Source organism: Chamaea fasciata, unplaced genomic scaffold (assembly GCF_029207755.1).
Source record: "Chamaea fasciata isolate MVZ Bird 193981 ecotype frontalis unplaced genomic scaffold, bChaFas1.0.hap1 SCAF_14, whole genome shotgun sequence".
Taxonomy (NCBI): Eukaryota; Metazoa; Chordata; class Aves; order Passeriformes; family Sylviidae; genus Chamaea; species Chamaea fasciata.
In genome coordinates this window covers 20,008,198-20,024,167 of record NW_027094099.1, presented here as the reverse complement: position 1 = coordinate 20,024,167, position 15,970 = coordinate 20,008,198, and the positions used below count along the sequence as shown (strand labels likewise).

General features: G+C 47.1%; 1 protein-coding gene across 5 annotated transcripts in view; it reads left to right on the top strand.

The window, feature by feature from the left end:
- MAP1A (microtubule associated protein 1A) overlaps positions 1–14,765 on the top strand; it is a 55,419-nt gene extending 40,654 nt beyond the window's left edge. For all 5 annotated transcript variants that reach the window (XM_066196576.1, XM_066196577.1, XM_066196578.1 and 2 more), the window contains 3 exons: positions 782–9,566; positions 10,210–10,442; positions 11,357–14,765. In XM_066196576.1, the coding sequence (XP_066052673.1) occupies positions 782–9,566; positions 10,210–10,442; positions 11,357–11,512 (9,174 nt within the window). In that variant the 3' untranslated portion in view covers positions 11,513–14,765. The remainder of the gene's footprint in view (positions 1–781; positions 9,567–10,209; positions 10,443–11,356) is intronic.
- The last annotated feature ends 1,205 nt before the right edge of the window (positions 14,766–15,970 follow it).

The following is a 15,970-nucleotide window of genomic DNA, read 5'->3' as shown; positions in this document are numbered from 1 at the left end:
AAGAATACAGTGTAAAGAAGTGTGCAAATCTCATTTCAGATACTTAAGAAGTTGAGGTGTTATACTTCTTTGGTTGATACATGTTCAGCATAGCTGTAAGGAGCCTTGGAACTTATATGGACCTTATTCCATTTATTATTCACATGGCATTTCCCCAACTCTGTATGTGTAGCAAAGATGGAGTCATGACTTTCAAAATAGGTCCCAGGAAAGCAAATTAATCTAAATCAAAAGGAAAATCCAATGTCACTGAAACTGCACAAAATACTCTGTGGCGGTTGACTAGCCTAGTGAGTGAGGCTAAGTTCAGCCAATGACACTTAGCTTTGAAAACATTTTCTCAGGGTTAGAATTCACAAATCACAAAGAACCACCCCCAACCTGCTACTTTTGAACCCAAACCAGGGACTGATATCCCAGATTTAACAAGAAGTACTAAGGAAAGAGGACACAGTGGTTCTTATTTGTATTTTCTTTCCTGAGATCTTGTCACAATACACGCCCAGTTATCAGAGGCTGTAACAGCCCATCAACAGTAAGAATTTCAAAAGAGAGCATGGCTCTATGTGTTGATTTTCCATGGGCTTTCAGACTATTTCATCTACCCCCAATGTTTCCCATTGGTAAACTGCTCATGGTATCTTCAGTATTTCTGCATTAACTAGCTACTTGTTTGTTTGTTTGTTTGTTTGTTTTCTTTTTTTTTTTTTTCTTTTCCCTAAGTGCTGTATAGGTCTCAAAGCTCTGTTTGACCTTCATTTGTCTGTGCTTATCTCATTAGGTCACCCAGATTCTCAGCAACTCTGATTCAGATACCAAGGCCTCTCTTACTGTGTCGTGCCTGGGAGAAGGAGCTTGGAGCAACCTTGGGCATCCTCGATTTCAGGACATTATTAATCTGAAACTGAATCCTGATCCAGTTCTGCCAGAAATGGATGGGGTGTCTGAATTTGCTGAATATGTCTCTGAGACAGTTGACGTGCCATCTCCATTTGATCTCCTGGAGCCACCCACCTCAGGGGGTTTTCTGAAGCTTTCTAAGCCCTGCTGCTACATATTCCCTGGGGGAAGAGGTGATTCTGCTCTCTTTGCTGTCAATGGGTTTAACATCCTTGTGGATGGTGGCTCTGAGAGGAAATCCTGCTTCTGGAAGTTGGTAAGGCACCTGGATAGGATTGATTCAATCCTGCTCACCCACATTGGTGCAGACAACCTGCCCGGCATCAATGGGCTCCTGCAGAGGAAAGTTGCGGAGCAAGAGGAGGAACAATCCCAGGGCTCCACCAACTACAGTGACTGGATGAAGAACCTAATTTCTCCTGAGCTAGGGGTGGTTTTTTTTAATGTTCCTGAAAAGCTGAAGATGCCTGAAGCCTCCATGAAAGTAAAGAGGAGCATCGAAGAAGCGTGTATGACACTGCAGTATCTCAACAAACTGGGCATTAAATCAGAGCCTCTCTACAGGGTGGTGAGCAGCACCATTGAGCCCATCACGCTCTTCCATAAAATGGGAGTGGGTAAGCTGGACATGTATATACTGAACCCTGTCAAGGACAGTAAAGAAATGCAGTTTCTAATGCAGAAATGGGCTGGAAATAGTAAAGCAAAAACTGGCATCATTCTTGCAAGTGGGAAAGAAGGTGAAATTTCTGTTCCCTATCTCACATCTATCACAGCCCTAGTGGTATGGCTACCAGCCAGCCCAACAGAGAAAATAGTAAGGGTTTTGTTTCCTGGAAATGCTCCTCAAAATAAGATACTGGAAGGTCTTGAGAAACTCAAGCACCTGGATTTTCTGAGGTACCCGGTGGCTACTCAGAAAGATATTACTTCTGGAATACCTCCACCTGTGCTGAAGCAGACCAAAATTAAACAAAGGACTGACAGTAAAGAGAGTCTTAAGTCTTCCCCCAAGCCATCTGTGACAAAGCAAGTCAAGAAGGAAGAAGCAGTTGAGGAGGGGACTAAGGAAGTAAAACCAGAAGTTGTAAAGGATGCTAAAATTGAGAAAAAGGTTAAAGAACACACAGAGAAAGTTCCCGAGAAACCTGTTAAACATGAAAAGATAAAGACAGAAACAACTGATGCTCTCAAAGCTGAGAAAAGAAAACTGGCAAAAGACAAGTCTGGAAAAAAGCATCTCAAAGAGAAAGTATCCAAATTAGAGGAGAAGAAAGACAAAGAAAAGAAAGAGATTAAGAAGGAGAAAAAGGACTTAAAAAAAGATGATGGAAAGAAAGACGAGAAAAAAGATTCAAAGAAAGATGATAAAAAGAAAGAAAACAAGCCAGAGCTCAAAAAAATTTCTAAACCAGACTTGAAACCATTTACCCCAGAAGTAAGAAAAACATTGTACAAGGCAAAACTTCCAGGCAGACTCAAAACTGAGAAGATCAAAGTAAAACCTGAAAAAGAACCTGAAAAGGTACCTGCTGACCTCAAGACATTACCAATGGAGGAGGCACCTGTACAAGTGGATCCAGGAGAGACGTCCATAGTGGAACAGAGGTTAGTCCTGTCTTCACCAGAAGATCTTACCAAGGACTTCGAGGAACTGAAGCATGAGGAGAGAGGGGCCTTGCAATTGGCTCAAGAACTGTCTGATATGGAGGTTAGTGATAAGATTATGAGAGCACCTGAAGCAGAGATAAAAGACTCTGTTGATATGACTGGTCAGAGTAACTTTGAAGTGGATCTGATTTTAAAAAGAAAGACCCCTGATCAGGGAGTAACTACTACTGATACAGAAAAAGAATCATCAGCAGAGGAAATGGCAGTCCATCAGTGGGAGCTGAAGGGAGGTCCTGCTAAAAAAATAGAGGATGAAAGAAAAACAACAGATGAAAACCAAGACATAAGATACTGGGAGGGAAAAGCTGAGCAGGGCAAGGATATTCAGGTGTTTCCTGACAAAGAACACCTGCTATCACACACGGACCTCTTGGCAAAGGGTGCTCGGCCACCGGTGTTCAGAGAGGAAGAAAAGGAGGAAGAGGAGAAAATCTCCTTGGACAGAAAACAGCGGGAAGCAGAAACTTGTGGAAAGTATATTCAGGGGACAGAGGCACATGAAGAGGATGAGAAGGAAAAGAGAGAAGATGTGATAGAAAAGGCAGAACTGGAAGAAAAGGAAGAACAGCACATGATAGCAGAGGAGAAAGTGGAGAAGAATAGAGAATTCTATGGGCTGAATCAGGATGATAGGGAGGACAAACTGTTTACCATTACGGAGAAGGAAAGAGAATTTAGTTTCATGGATGAGAAAACCAAGTTACTTGGAAAGGACATTACAAAGGAAGAGTCATATCTGAGCAGCCTGCCAGTCCCACCAGGAGCAACAGCAGAGCATGTTTCCTATATCCAAGATGAAACTATCCCTGGCTACTCAGAAACAGAGCAGACCATTTCTGATGAAGAAATACACGATGAACAGGAAGAGAGGATCCCACACTTGAAGTATGATGTCAATGCCTATAACGTTTCTGTTCCTGACCATCCAGGCTCTTTAGAAGCAGTACATGGAATACAGGCCATGCCTCCTGCTGACCTTTCAGCCAAGGCCTATGGTGGCCAGGAGTCCGAAATCCTGGCGTATCCTACAAACATTGTGGCAGCACCTCTAGCTGAGGAGGAGCACATATCTTCTGCTACCTCCATTACTGAATGTGACAAGCTTTCATCTTTTGCAACATCAGTAGCAGAGGATCAATCTGTTGCATCCATAACAGCACCACAAACAGAAGAGACTGGGAAAAGCTCTTTACTTCTGGACACAGGAAACAGTATGCCCTCCTCTCGGACTGAAGCAACCCAAGGTCTTGACTACGTTCCCTCTGCTGGCACAATTTCTCCCACATCATCCTTGGAGGAAGACAAATGCTTTAAATCTCCACCCCCTGAAGATTTCCATGCATTAGCAGAAGGAGAGAGGAAACTGGAAACTCAAAAAAAGAACCTTCATGAGGAGGTAGAAGATGAAGAAGATGAAGAAGATGGGACTCCAAATATTGAGATGCCTGAGAAACTCAGAGGGCATTACAATGCCCCCGTATTTGCTCCTCAAGGATGCCCTGATAACGTGATAATCAGTGTTCCCCCACAGGGGATGCCTTTATCCACTGAAGAAGCACCCTTTTCCCAGGCTGACTCTGCAGAGGCTGAAGAACGATGCATGAGTCCTGATGACAGCACAGTCAAAATGGCCTCTCCCACTCCATCGGGCCCCACCAGTGCAGGGCACACACCCTTCCACCAGTCTCCAGTGGAGGAAAAGCTGGAAACGGTAGATTCAGATCTATTTGAAAAACAAACAGATGCTGCTGCCAAGAAACTGGAAGGCCAAACTTCTGCTGGGGTGAAGGGAGCCAAGGGTGAATCTCTCAGAGAAGATGAGGCATCTGTGGCTAAATCCAGACATGAAAGAGAAGTGCCTGGACCTGTGCAGCATGAACTGGTTTTGAGCAGTGATGTTCCAGTATCTCCTGAGGAGAAGGTACAGGATGAACCAGTGAGGAGGGAGGAGTTGCCCTGGCTCTCTTACCACAAGCAGGACACGGTGGTGATTGGGGAGGATGAGGAGCGTCCCAGCACAAAACAAGAAAAAGAGCAAGGAACTAAAACCGTGACAGAAAATTTAATGGGATTTCCAAAACACTTGTCCTTTGAGCCATTTGCAACCACAGGAACTTCTCCAGGAAGTGTGGATCTTTCACAGTTCACAAGTCAAAGCAAATCTGAAAATGACAAATCTTTGCAACTTTCACCAGATGGCATCAAATCACCTTCTTTTACAGAAGAAAGGATTGGTAAAGACAAATCCTCCGATATTTCTAAGAGAGTTACTGATGAAGAAGGAAAACTGCTGTATTTCACAGGAGACACCTCAGAAGAAGATAAATCCTCTCATGTTTCAACTGAAGATATTTCCCCAGAAGAGACCAAATCCATCTCTCTCATTGAGAGTTCCAGCAGGAAAATATCTTCAGATGTTTTTATTAAAGGAATTTCTCCAGAAGACATCAAAGCTCTTAGTTTCACAGAAGAGATATCTGCAAGAGAAAAAACTATATCCAACTGCACTGACAAATTCTCTTCAGAAGCTGTGAAATCCATGGGTTTCACAGACCAGAGCCCAGCTACATATGAAAAATCACTGGAAATTTCTGCCAAAGAACTGAAAGAAGCATCAAAATCTCTTCCTTGCCCAGAAAGTAGTTCAGTGAAAGATATGTCACCCAGAGATTCTTCAAGTGAAGAAATGTCTCCAGATGACAGCAGTTTATTTTCTGCATCAGAAAAGAGCCTGTTGAGGGGAAGAAATGCAGGCTTGGACTCTCAGGAAGTATCCCCAGATGCAAAGGGCTTACATTTTACAGAATCCAGCCCAGGTGAAGATAAAACATCTTCACACACTTCTACTGAAAGTATAAAATCTTGCAGGTTCAAGGAAGCTCAAGAAAAAAAATCTCCAGAAACGGAAAAGTTTTGCATGAAAGATTTAAGTTATGAGAAGAAAGTGTGGTTTCCAGAAGAGGTAGAAGAGGTCCCTGTCCAGGGAAGGCGACAGAGATATGACAAAGAGAGGGAGAGTACATTCTTGGATGAGGTACCAGATTTTGAAACAAAATCCCTTCCTAAAATGGGAAAGGAGGAGAACCTGTCTCCTGCAGTGCCTGACAGCCATACCTGGAGAGGAGCAGAAAGGGAAGCATGGGGCTCTGCCTTTGAGTATCTTCAGGAAGGGAGAGACAGTGGGAGAGGAGGGCAATTACCCAATGAGGAGGATAAGGAGCTTCACCATGCTGAAGACAAACCCATGCTACTGCAAGCAGAAACTGAATGTTTAAAGATGAAGTCATTTGATTACAAAGAAGATGTGCAGAAGGGGGCCAAACCTACGTCAGAAATAAAGAAAGTGGATGTGATTCCTGCTGACATCCCCGTCCCAGAAAGAACACAGAGGGAAGGTTCTCCTCTATCTCCTCAGTATGTCCCTGGTGAGGAAAATCAGGCCAAAGCTTTAACTGAAAATCAAAAAAGGCAAGAATTGTTGTTGACCTCTAAACAAGATCACTCCTGCTTAGATGATGAGGAGAAAGTTGTCTTAGATATCTATGCAAAGTCACTAGACCAAGTTCTGACAACATCTTCCCTGTCTGCAGTGGGAAAGGAGATTGAGGCATCACCAGGAGCAGAAATCAAGTTAGATCAGTGCAAGCCACCTTTGTGGGAGGATGTCCCATCGAAGATGGCTGAGAAGAAATCAGACATCAGTGATTTGTATCAGGAGATAGATTGCAAATACAAGTCAGATAGCAGGCAAGAGGATGACTGCAAATCCACTGAGGGTCTCTATGGCTCTACAGGAAGAAAAGAGCAGACAGCAGCAGCATCTACCCTGTTGCAATCTACAAGAGCAGCAGAATATATTGCAGAGTCCACAGAAGGGAGTGCTGAGCTGTCAGGGCAGTGTTCACACTCCCCTCCAGGACAAGGCCCATGTGAAAAAAGCAGTGATGCTGTGGGCTATGCTGGGGCTGTAGGTGCTACCATCCGAGAGGTGTACCCTCCAGAGACCTATTCCAGGAGTTCCCCTGAGCCTTATTCCTATGAGGAAGAGGTCTGCACACAGAGAGATGATGACAGTTCCGTAAGACAAGAACCAGAAGAAAGAGAACCAACTCCCTACCCCGATGAAAGAAGTTTCAAGTATGCTGACATCTATGAGAAGATAATTGTGTCTGGAGTGGGACCCTCCCCCTTCACAGCCATGGGTGCACATAGCCCAGGTCACACTGACAAGGTGCCAGTGACAGCACTGAACTCTCAAAAAGGTCAAAACTTCCATGTGTCTGCAAAGGAAGAAGAGTCCTGCCTTTATACCTCTGCTGAGAAGGAATTGTCATCTCCAGCATCCCCTAAGGACAAAGTAGATTCAGTCTTTGACTATAGAGACATCCATGAAAGATATTTGCCCTTGTCTGAAACAGGGAAGCCTAGAACATCAGAAGGTCAGGAAAAGCTAATTGTGTCTTCTGCTTTGCCAGGAGAACTGGACTCTGCACTGCACCCATCATCTGTGAGCGAAGCATTTGCCTCTCCCACCATCACAACTGACACCTTTTATCAAGGAAAATCATCCACCTATATTGATGCTGGTTGTCCAGATGAGAACATAATTTTGTCTAGCCAGGAGCAGGCATCTTTGTCCCTGAAATCTGAAATCCCAAATCCCAAAGACACATACTATGAGAAAGCAGGTCGAGGGGAAGAAAGTGCAAGTGACTCAGAGCTAGAAAAAGGTGCTAAGGAGAAGTCTGAAAAGGAGTCTAAACTGCACAGCCCCACTGAAGCTGCAGGCACCATCTATGCACGTATCTCAGCTGTCAGCAAGTTTCCTGTCTCAGACCCCTTCCTGCAGAGCAAATGTCCAGAGCCCCTTTCACCCAGCTCTGCTGCCTCTTCTCCCTCTGGTCCAGGCTGGCAAGAGGAATATGAAAGTAGGACAACTGCATCAGCTGCTGTTGTGGAGACATATGTTGCTGGTTACAGTGACGTGCCAGACAAGGACAGAGATGAGCGAACTTCAGAATTGTGCCGTGATTCTTCACAAAAGAGAGAGGCTGCTGAAAAATCCACAAAGGAATCCCATTTCTGGGTAGCAGATTATCCAAGTGCAGCAGTGGCCTCCAAGTGCCAAGAGCAAGCCATATACCTGAAATCTGCTTCCAGCAAACAGACAGAGGGACATGAACAGGGCCCGAGAGTAGAGAGCAGAGGGATGGATAGCTCTTCTGGATTTGAAAGTTCCCTGGTAGGAAAGAGTGAAACAGCCAGCACATTCAGACATAAGCAAACCTCAGCAAGCTGTTTAGGGAATATTTCTCTTTCTTTAGAGTCTCCTTGTGCTTTGCTCTCAGACCAGGGAAACAAAGATGAGTACTTGGAGGTTTCTGAGAAAATCAGCAGCCTTGACTCATCTTTTCCTAAATTCTCACCACTGAGTCCATATGAAGAAGACAAGGTGTTGTCCAAAGGTGTGGAGAAAGAGTCTGTGACGCAGCAGCAGCTGAAAGATGACTCTTCCAGCCTGTCAGAGGAACCTTCATCTGAAGCCACCACTCCTGTAATACTGACTACAGCAGAAAGTTTCTATTCCCATATGCTTTCCACATACACAGGTGCAGGAGTGGAAGCAGGTACCAGGAGTGCTTGGGATACGTCTCCACAAGTTCCAGATAATGCTGTGAAAATACATACAGCTGAAACCAAAGACTTTGTCTTTGCTGAAGAACATGGTTCTCCGTTTCACTGTGGCATGGGTGACCACACCTTGCCATGCAGAAAAGAGTGCCAGGGCTCACAGCCCACACCACTCTGTGCAGAGCAAGAGCAGCAGCACTGTGGTAGCAGCCCAGAGCAGAAGGCACCATTTGCAGAAAAGCCGTTACCACTGACATCTCTCCCCGATGTGTTGACATCATTTTCTCATCGTCAGCACGAAGACGAAACCACAGCCAATGGTCCAACAGAGGTGAGCACCAGTCTGCCAGCGTTCCAAAGCACATACCATGCAGCAGAGGCAAAAGATGAAAAAACATGTCCCGATTCTGACAGCAGTTTTTCTCCATGCGCAGGCAAAGAGGAAGCAGAGAGGCAAAGTCGTCCCTCCTCTCTTATGTCCCCTGAAAACAGTTTCCAGCCTTTTTTCCCGAATGTGCAGAGGGGTGAAAAAACAGAGGACTGTGGAGATGCTTCCCATGACATGGAGACCCATTTAGGAGGAAGTTCTGATTGTGGACAGAAATTTTCCTCATGTGAATACAAGCAGAGAAAGGGAGAACTCTCTCCCTCATTCATCAACCCGAGCCCCCATGAGCTCTCTGAGGACAGTGACCTCTCACAGGAGGAGGGTCACCCTTCAGTGCAGGGCAGACCGCCCCACACTGGGAGCAGTCCCATGCAAAGTGCCACAGTGGAGGAAACCCCTCCAACGTCAGTGAGTGATTCTGGAACCTCCCAGTCAGACTCCGATGTCCCGCCTGAGACTGAAGAATGTCCATCCATCACGGCAGATGCCAACATGGACTCGGATGAAGATGCAGATTTCCTCCCAGTGGACAAAGCTATGGGGAATGCTCATCATGCCAGTTCTAGGTCCAGCCATGATCCTCAGCCTGTTCCAATGGTAGATCCCCATCCCCACCCGCCTCACCCTGATGTCTGCATGGTAGACCCTGATATGTTGTTAAATGAGCAAAGCATGAGCAGAACTGATAAAATTTCCAAGAAAGACATAAAAGAAAAGAACAAAGGTGTGAGGAAGCCATTGAGCAAACCCAAAACTTCCTCACCTGCCCGGAAATTAGATGTGAAAGGGAAACGATCACCCACTCCTGTGAAACAGTCATCAGACAAATCTCCAAAATCTGTCACTGCCAAGAAAGAAAGAGATGGAGGAGAAAAGCCCAAACCACGTAGCACGCTGATGCCAGAGGATGAGTTATCCCGGGGTAGTCACAGCAACCCTGGCAAGAGCCTTGTTAATGGCATCAAAACAAATCCCGGTAAGAAATCCTTCCTGAAAAATGCATTATCTCTATAAGTCCAATGCAGAGAAAAGCACTGGGTTAAACACGGCAGAACAGAGAACAGGCCTTCCCAGTCAGGCATGAAAAGTTATAACCAGTGATAATGTTGAGATGTACAAAAGGTTGATTTGAAAGAGCAATAGAGTCCTGGGAGTAGCAGCGATTGACGGGGATGGCAAGAAGCCAGGATGGATCTTCCAGAAAGACTACTGTACTACCCTAGGATAGCATGCAAAGGGTCTCTGTGTGTGTGTGTGTGTGTGTGTGTGTGTGTTTAAGCAAATACAGGTTATTAACAAAAATTAGGACTGAATATTAATTGGGATGACAACTCTGCAAAAGTTAATAATGGAGATTTTTGATTCCCTTCCCCAGAAAAAAGCTTCTGATCCTAAAGCTGACCCTAAAAATAGCAGAACTGCCTTTCTCTCCCAAGACCTGTGACAGCACTGGCCCAGAAATGCACCCAGGTCACCTCTGAGCAGCGGAGTGTGGATAAGCCTCAACTTCACTGCTGCAATGGAAAAGTCTCCCTGGAATCCAAGTCCTTCTGAGTTGATCCGGGTATTTGTCCCTTGCAGAAGATTTTTGATAGCCTCTTTTTTCCTTTTTTCCAAAGCTTCCAGTAGTCCTAAGAGCAGTTTGTCTGTGCCTATGGGTCCACCTGTCTATGTGGACTTGGCCTACATCCCCAACCACTGCAGCGGGAAGAACACAGATCCAGAGTTCTTCAAGCGGGTTCGAGCATCTTATTATGTTGTGAGTGGGAATGATGCGGCCAATGGAGAGCCAAGCCGTGCGGTGCTGGATGCACTTCTGGAAGGGAAGTCTCAATGGGGAGAGAACCTGCAGGTAGGTCATGGAAATGCAAAGGGGTGTGTCATGCTGTTGATGTCACAAGTGCTCAGAAGAAGACGGGTATCACATACCCAAGGGAGTACACTGAGAGGAAGCAAATGGTACTGGGCATACCCTGTTTTGCAGTCTCAGCAGAGTAATTGCTTGTACTGATGATGAGGAGGACACCTACAAAAAGGTCTGAATGGAAGCAGATATGTTCTCTTTTCCGCATCCTCCTGAGGAGAGGAGGCATTGAGAGATCATACACTTCTCCTTACCTACTGCAGGATGAGCCTATCCTCAAGCAAAATCAAGCACCAACACAAACTGAATTTTCATCAGTGTCCCACACCCAGTGGCGTCTGTTGCTAGCCTGGCTTGCTGAAGATTTTTCTGACAGCAACTAACTAACAGAGCTTTTAAACAAGAGTATTCTACAACACAGTTTTTGCTTAGGCAGGTTTGCAGGACACCCCAGGGGGGCACTCCTGAAGACACGTAGGGGAAGGTGTTTCTGTTGTTTCAGATGAAACAGCCTCATATTTCAAGGTCCCTGAGTTGCATGCTAGGTCAATGGGCACATAGTGTCCATTAACAGTGACACTGCCAGCATTGTTCCTTTTCACACTGAAGGATCTTTCTGTTTCTGGAGCTCCAGAGCAGGATGCTCTCCCCTGCACTGCAGCCATTCTCATCATTATAGTGTCAGTGCTGCCAGTTTGCAGCCAGTTCAGAGCCCCATTGTGCTGCTACTGTATAAAATAAAGCTCTGTCTCAGAACCCGACATCTGAAAGACATTAAATAGAGCAAGCAGTACCAAGGGTACAGTGTTCCAAAATTAACAAGAAATTTTAGCCTCAGCTCCTATGGGTATTGTTGGTCACTGCAGTTGTTCTCAATCATCCCTGCTGCTTTCTTTTCCCAGGTGACATTGATCCCAACACACGATACTGAGGTAACACGAGAATGGTATCAACAGACCCATGAGAAACAGCAGGAGCTAAACATCATGGTACTGGCAAGCAGCAGCACTGTTGTGATGCAGGACGAATCTTTTCCAGCCTGTAAGATTGAATTCTAAATCTCCCACATTTTATGTTCATCCATTGACTCTTCAATCACCGATGCAACATGAGAGACACCATCTAATCACAGTCCAGTTCTTCTCTGGTTTAGTCCTCTACATGGTTCCCATTTGTCAGGCAATCGGGTATCCATCTTGCTCAGCACTGGATGCCATGAGGAAGAAGTGCAGGGCTCTGTAATTTTCTGGACTGAGCTAAGAGTTTGTGCAAGAGCAGTTGCAGGCCAGGGGCACTTTCACCTTCCCTGCTTTATTCTGCTGCCTGTACAGTTTCTGTAGACTATCTTGGCTGCCTTGCTGCTGTGAGAGCTTGTTCTACTCTCTTCCTGGCTGCCTTGCCATTTAACCTGTAGCACCATGAATCTCACCTTTCTGGTGAGGGCTGAAGTGCTGCTGCTGCATGCAGAGAGTGCATGGGAGGCAGGGGGCAGAGGCGAAATCTACCTTGCAAAGAAATTGCACCTGGGAGATGAGGGAAGACAAAACACTCTGGCCATAATGGGACAGTGAAGGTCGTTCTTCCATCTCCCCTCCTGAGCATACAGGAGGTGTTCTGAGCAAGGGGACCTGTGCTCCAACTGGGCACAACCATCACATGCCAGCTTGGCAGATTTCTGTCCCAAGTGCTTGCCTGTGGCATCCTGCAGCACCTGTTTGCTGTGCTCAGGGAGCTGGGATGAAGGACGTGGCGGTGGGAGGGTTCAGCACATTCCTAACCTGCTAACTTGAGCTTCGCACACACAGCAGCCAACTGACTCCTGCACACCAGCTGTGGCAGGAGGAGGCACAGAGAGGCTGTGGCCTAAGCAGTTACATGAAAAGAGCATCCAAACGCACAACTACAGCCCCCTCAACAGCAGAAGGGCTGAAAAAACCTCGGCCACTGTTGGCCCAGGATGTACAAGAAACCTCCCCGTCCCTGAACCAAAGGCTCTGGAGGATTGTGGTGAGGCAGCTGAGGAGCACGCAGGCCATGCTGGGGGAGGCTGGTGCCCAGACAGCATCGCTGCAGTGTGCCAGCTTGCACACAGCAGCCATCTCCTCGCTGCCTGTGTGCCAAGGTCCAAGCCTTATAGTTGTGTTCAAGCTTTTTGTTTTCCCCTCAAGTGTCCAGGATTTGGGAAATGGAACTTATGGTGTGAGGGGGGAGGAGAAGGCCCTTCCCAAAATACTCGGGAAAAAGTAGTTTAGCAAGTGTTGTCATTCTCAGTTCCTCCACACTGGCAGGGATGTGTTGACAGTGCAGGTGAGGTGCTGCTCATCCACGTGGTGCCACCTTGTTCCCTGGCCTTCACATCGCTGTGGGCGTCTGTCCTTGCTCTCTGGATGTCCTGGCAGGAACACGCATGTGTGCCATGAGTGCATTGTGGCTACTGAACCGTCACCCAGAACCTCCTTGGCACACAGACCTGTTTCAGCCTGGGAGACACGTCCTCCCAGCAGGGAGTGGGGTGCTGCACTAAGCCTGCAGCATCCATGAGCCTTTGCCACATCCAAGAGAATCGACAGAGGGTCTTACCACAAAGACAGCTTTTCTGTAAGACAAAGAGAGTGGCAGCAGGCTGTGCTCTGGGGAAGAAGGAGTAAGATGGAAAGCTGTACGGCAACAGTTGACAGTCAGCACAAAGTATTTCCATCTGCTGTGACACCCACTGTGCTTGGCCCTGAGCAGAGGGCTGACTCCCCCATGAGCATCCGCGGACCCTGTGTTGCACTTGCCTGGGACACTTCAGTCTCAGTGCTAGTTTTCTGGCAGATGACATGAAGAAAATGCTGCTTAGAAACCTGCTCCTAGCACTAAAATGGAGTTTCTAGGGAAATGGTCTATTTTGCATTTTAATTTATATATTTATTTTTTTAATGTTAAGCTGCATTTTGTGTTGATTTAATATTTTAATTTATACGTGTTAACATGATACCATATGCTTTTAATGTCAGTTCAGAGGTTTCTCAGTACAAATACTAACATGCTGCAATTTAAACGAAAGGAAAAGACCATTGTGAACTTGTGGGCAGCAAAAATGTCTCTGCAAGGCTGTGTCTAAAACCCAGCAGCTGTAGGACAAGGCCTGAGGCCAGCAGCCTCCCCAAGGCACAGACAGCTCTTTGGCTATGGCCCTTGTTAGGAGCATGTGAGCTTACTCAGGGCTTTAGCAAATCCCTGCCCTGTGCTGTGTTCATTTTAACCATGGAATCACACTGTGTCTGCCAGCAAAATAAATGTCATTCTCTGTACCCCGATGGGGTCAGCATTCATGAATGTTGGCTCTGGCAATTGCAGGCACTAAAACACCTGCCCCTGCCCCTCCCCAGAATGCTGGGGAGCTTTGCATACAGTGCTTTGGGGAGACCCTGGCTCACCCGCCACGGTGGCAGCTGCAGGATGCCAGACACCAGAGGCACAAGCATGGCCCTCACTGGCTCCTGGGATCCCTCTGCATAGCTAAATGTAAAAGCTAATGCACTAACTTTAGATAGACCCACACATGAATGTTTTCTCAATTTTAAACTTGAAGCAATTCTGACTAAGCAGCAGTAATAGTGAGGCTTTGTGAGGTGCCTGCATCCTCTGGGCAGGAGTGTGGCCACTGGTGGATTTCAGGAGGAAAGCTGCACTCCACACTCTGCTCCTGCCCTCTGCAGCTCTGCTGCTTGGCTACCTTTATCCTACACCAGTTTGCTTCCCTGTCCTCAAGGCTCCACACGTTTTTTCAGTTTTTGTCGCGATCTGTTCTGCCTTGAGCTTCTCTCACTCCCTATCTCCCTCTCCCCTCCACCCCCTTCCATCTTAATAAAACTACAGGGAAAAAGACTTATGAAAATGCTGATTATTGTAGAGTCTCACCCTGCTCTGGCCACAGGAGCCAGCAGTACCCACCCGGAGCCAGAGGTAATACAACACTATAGAGAGAAACAGTTAAACTCTGCTTTTGCTTGTTTCTGCATGTGGGCAACAACGCGTAATCTTCCTGTATGTAATAGGTAAAAAAATACTATTTTAAACCTATAATTAAAAAAGTGAACGTCTTAACTGTATTGAAATGGCATCTTGTGCTCCTAGCTTCTTCTATGCTAAATGTTTTAAGAAGAGAGCCCTGATTCTTTTCTTCAGCATCACATTTCTATTTTAATTTAGTTCCTTGAGTTCTGTCCTTTTGCCCATTTCCACGTGAAACACTCTGTAACTAACCGCTGTCAAGAGAGGAGCCCAAAACATTAATAATAAAGCCACATTAATTGCGAACAAGAACATCTCCAGTGGTTTCCAGCTGTTCTTTCAGTGAGCCCCCACTTGTAGAACAGGAGCACGTAGACATGGCAGCCGTGCCACCCTCCCATGCCTCCCAGCTTAGGCAAGCCCCGGCTTTTCCACCAACACCCCACCTTCACCAGCAGCTGCTAAACTTTCCTGTGACTGAGGAAAGGGACATGCAGGTAAGGCCACAGAGCCTGCCTGGGACAGCCAGCCCCCCGCCCCTGGCCCCAGCAGGGTGCCTAGGAGGTCCCTCCTGGGGAACATCTGGGAGTCTTGCACAGCTGGCTAAGGGCTGTAGCAGGGAAAGCAGCTCCTGATAATCCAGTGAGGAGCCTGGTGTGGCCTGTCTGCCATGCAACACCATCACTCCTCACAGTTCCCGAATCATGCATTCCACTGCAGCCCTCTGCCTGTCCCTGCACTTCTTGGGAATGGTGACTCTGCCCAGCGTTGCTGGCACTCTTTGAGCTGGAAGGGTCTCTGGCCCTGTGGCAGGCAGCAGACCTGCTGGCTTGGGACCTGGGCCCAGGCATGCCAGGGATTCCATGCCACCTGACCCCATTGCAGCAGCTGGGATTTTGCACCTCTGCAGAACTCCGACCTGACCTCCAACAAGGGAACTCGCTTTCTTTCAGCTCTTTCAGCTACTTGTCAGAAAATGGGGACAGCTGCTGCTCTGCCTGTGCTGGAACACAGTCAGGAGAGGCTTCTGTTCCTGCCCGCCTGTCCTCAGAAGGAAACGATGGCACAGGGGGATGCCAGGGGAAAAGAAGCAGGTTCTGTACTACAGTCCTCAGGAGAGAGGCCCTCATTGCTACAGAGCACACCACAGCTTGTGCAGGGCCTGATGGAGAGCTCAAGGTAGCTGCCACACCTGATGCTGATGGGAGGAACCATGAACTGTTACCATAAACCAGGAACTATTTCCACACAGCTACTTTTCAGGTAAATGAGCATTGTCTCTGGCCGTACTCCAGCTAACCAAGGTCCTGTGACTGCAGGGCATTTCCCAAAGGTGTGCAGTGACAAGCACCAGGCTCTGTAGGGCTCAGCACCTGAGAGCCACACCCCCACCCCACAGGGCCCTGCCCCACGCCCCTCTCGGCAATGACACCTGGCTGTAGGTGCTCTTGGGTCCACCATGGCAACCACCCTGCCCAGGCACTGTCCCCTGACAGAAACACGCAGGCCCTGGCAGG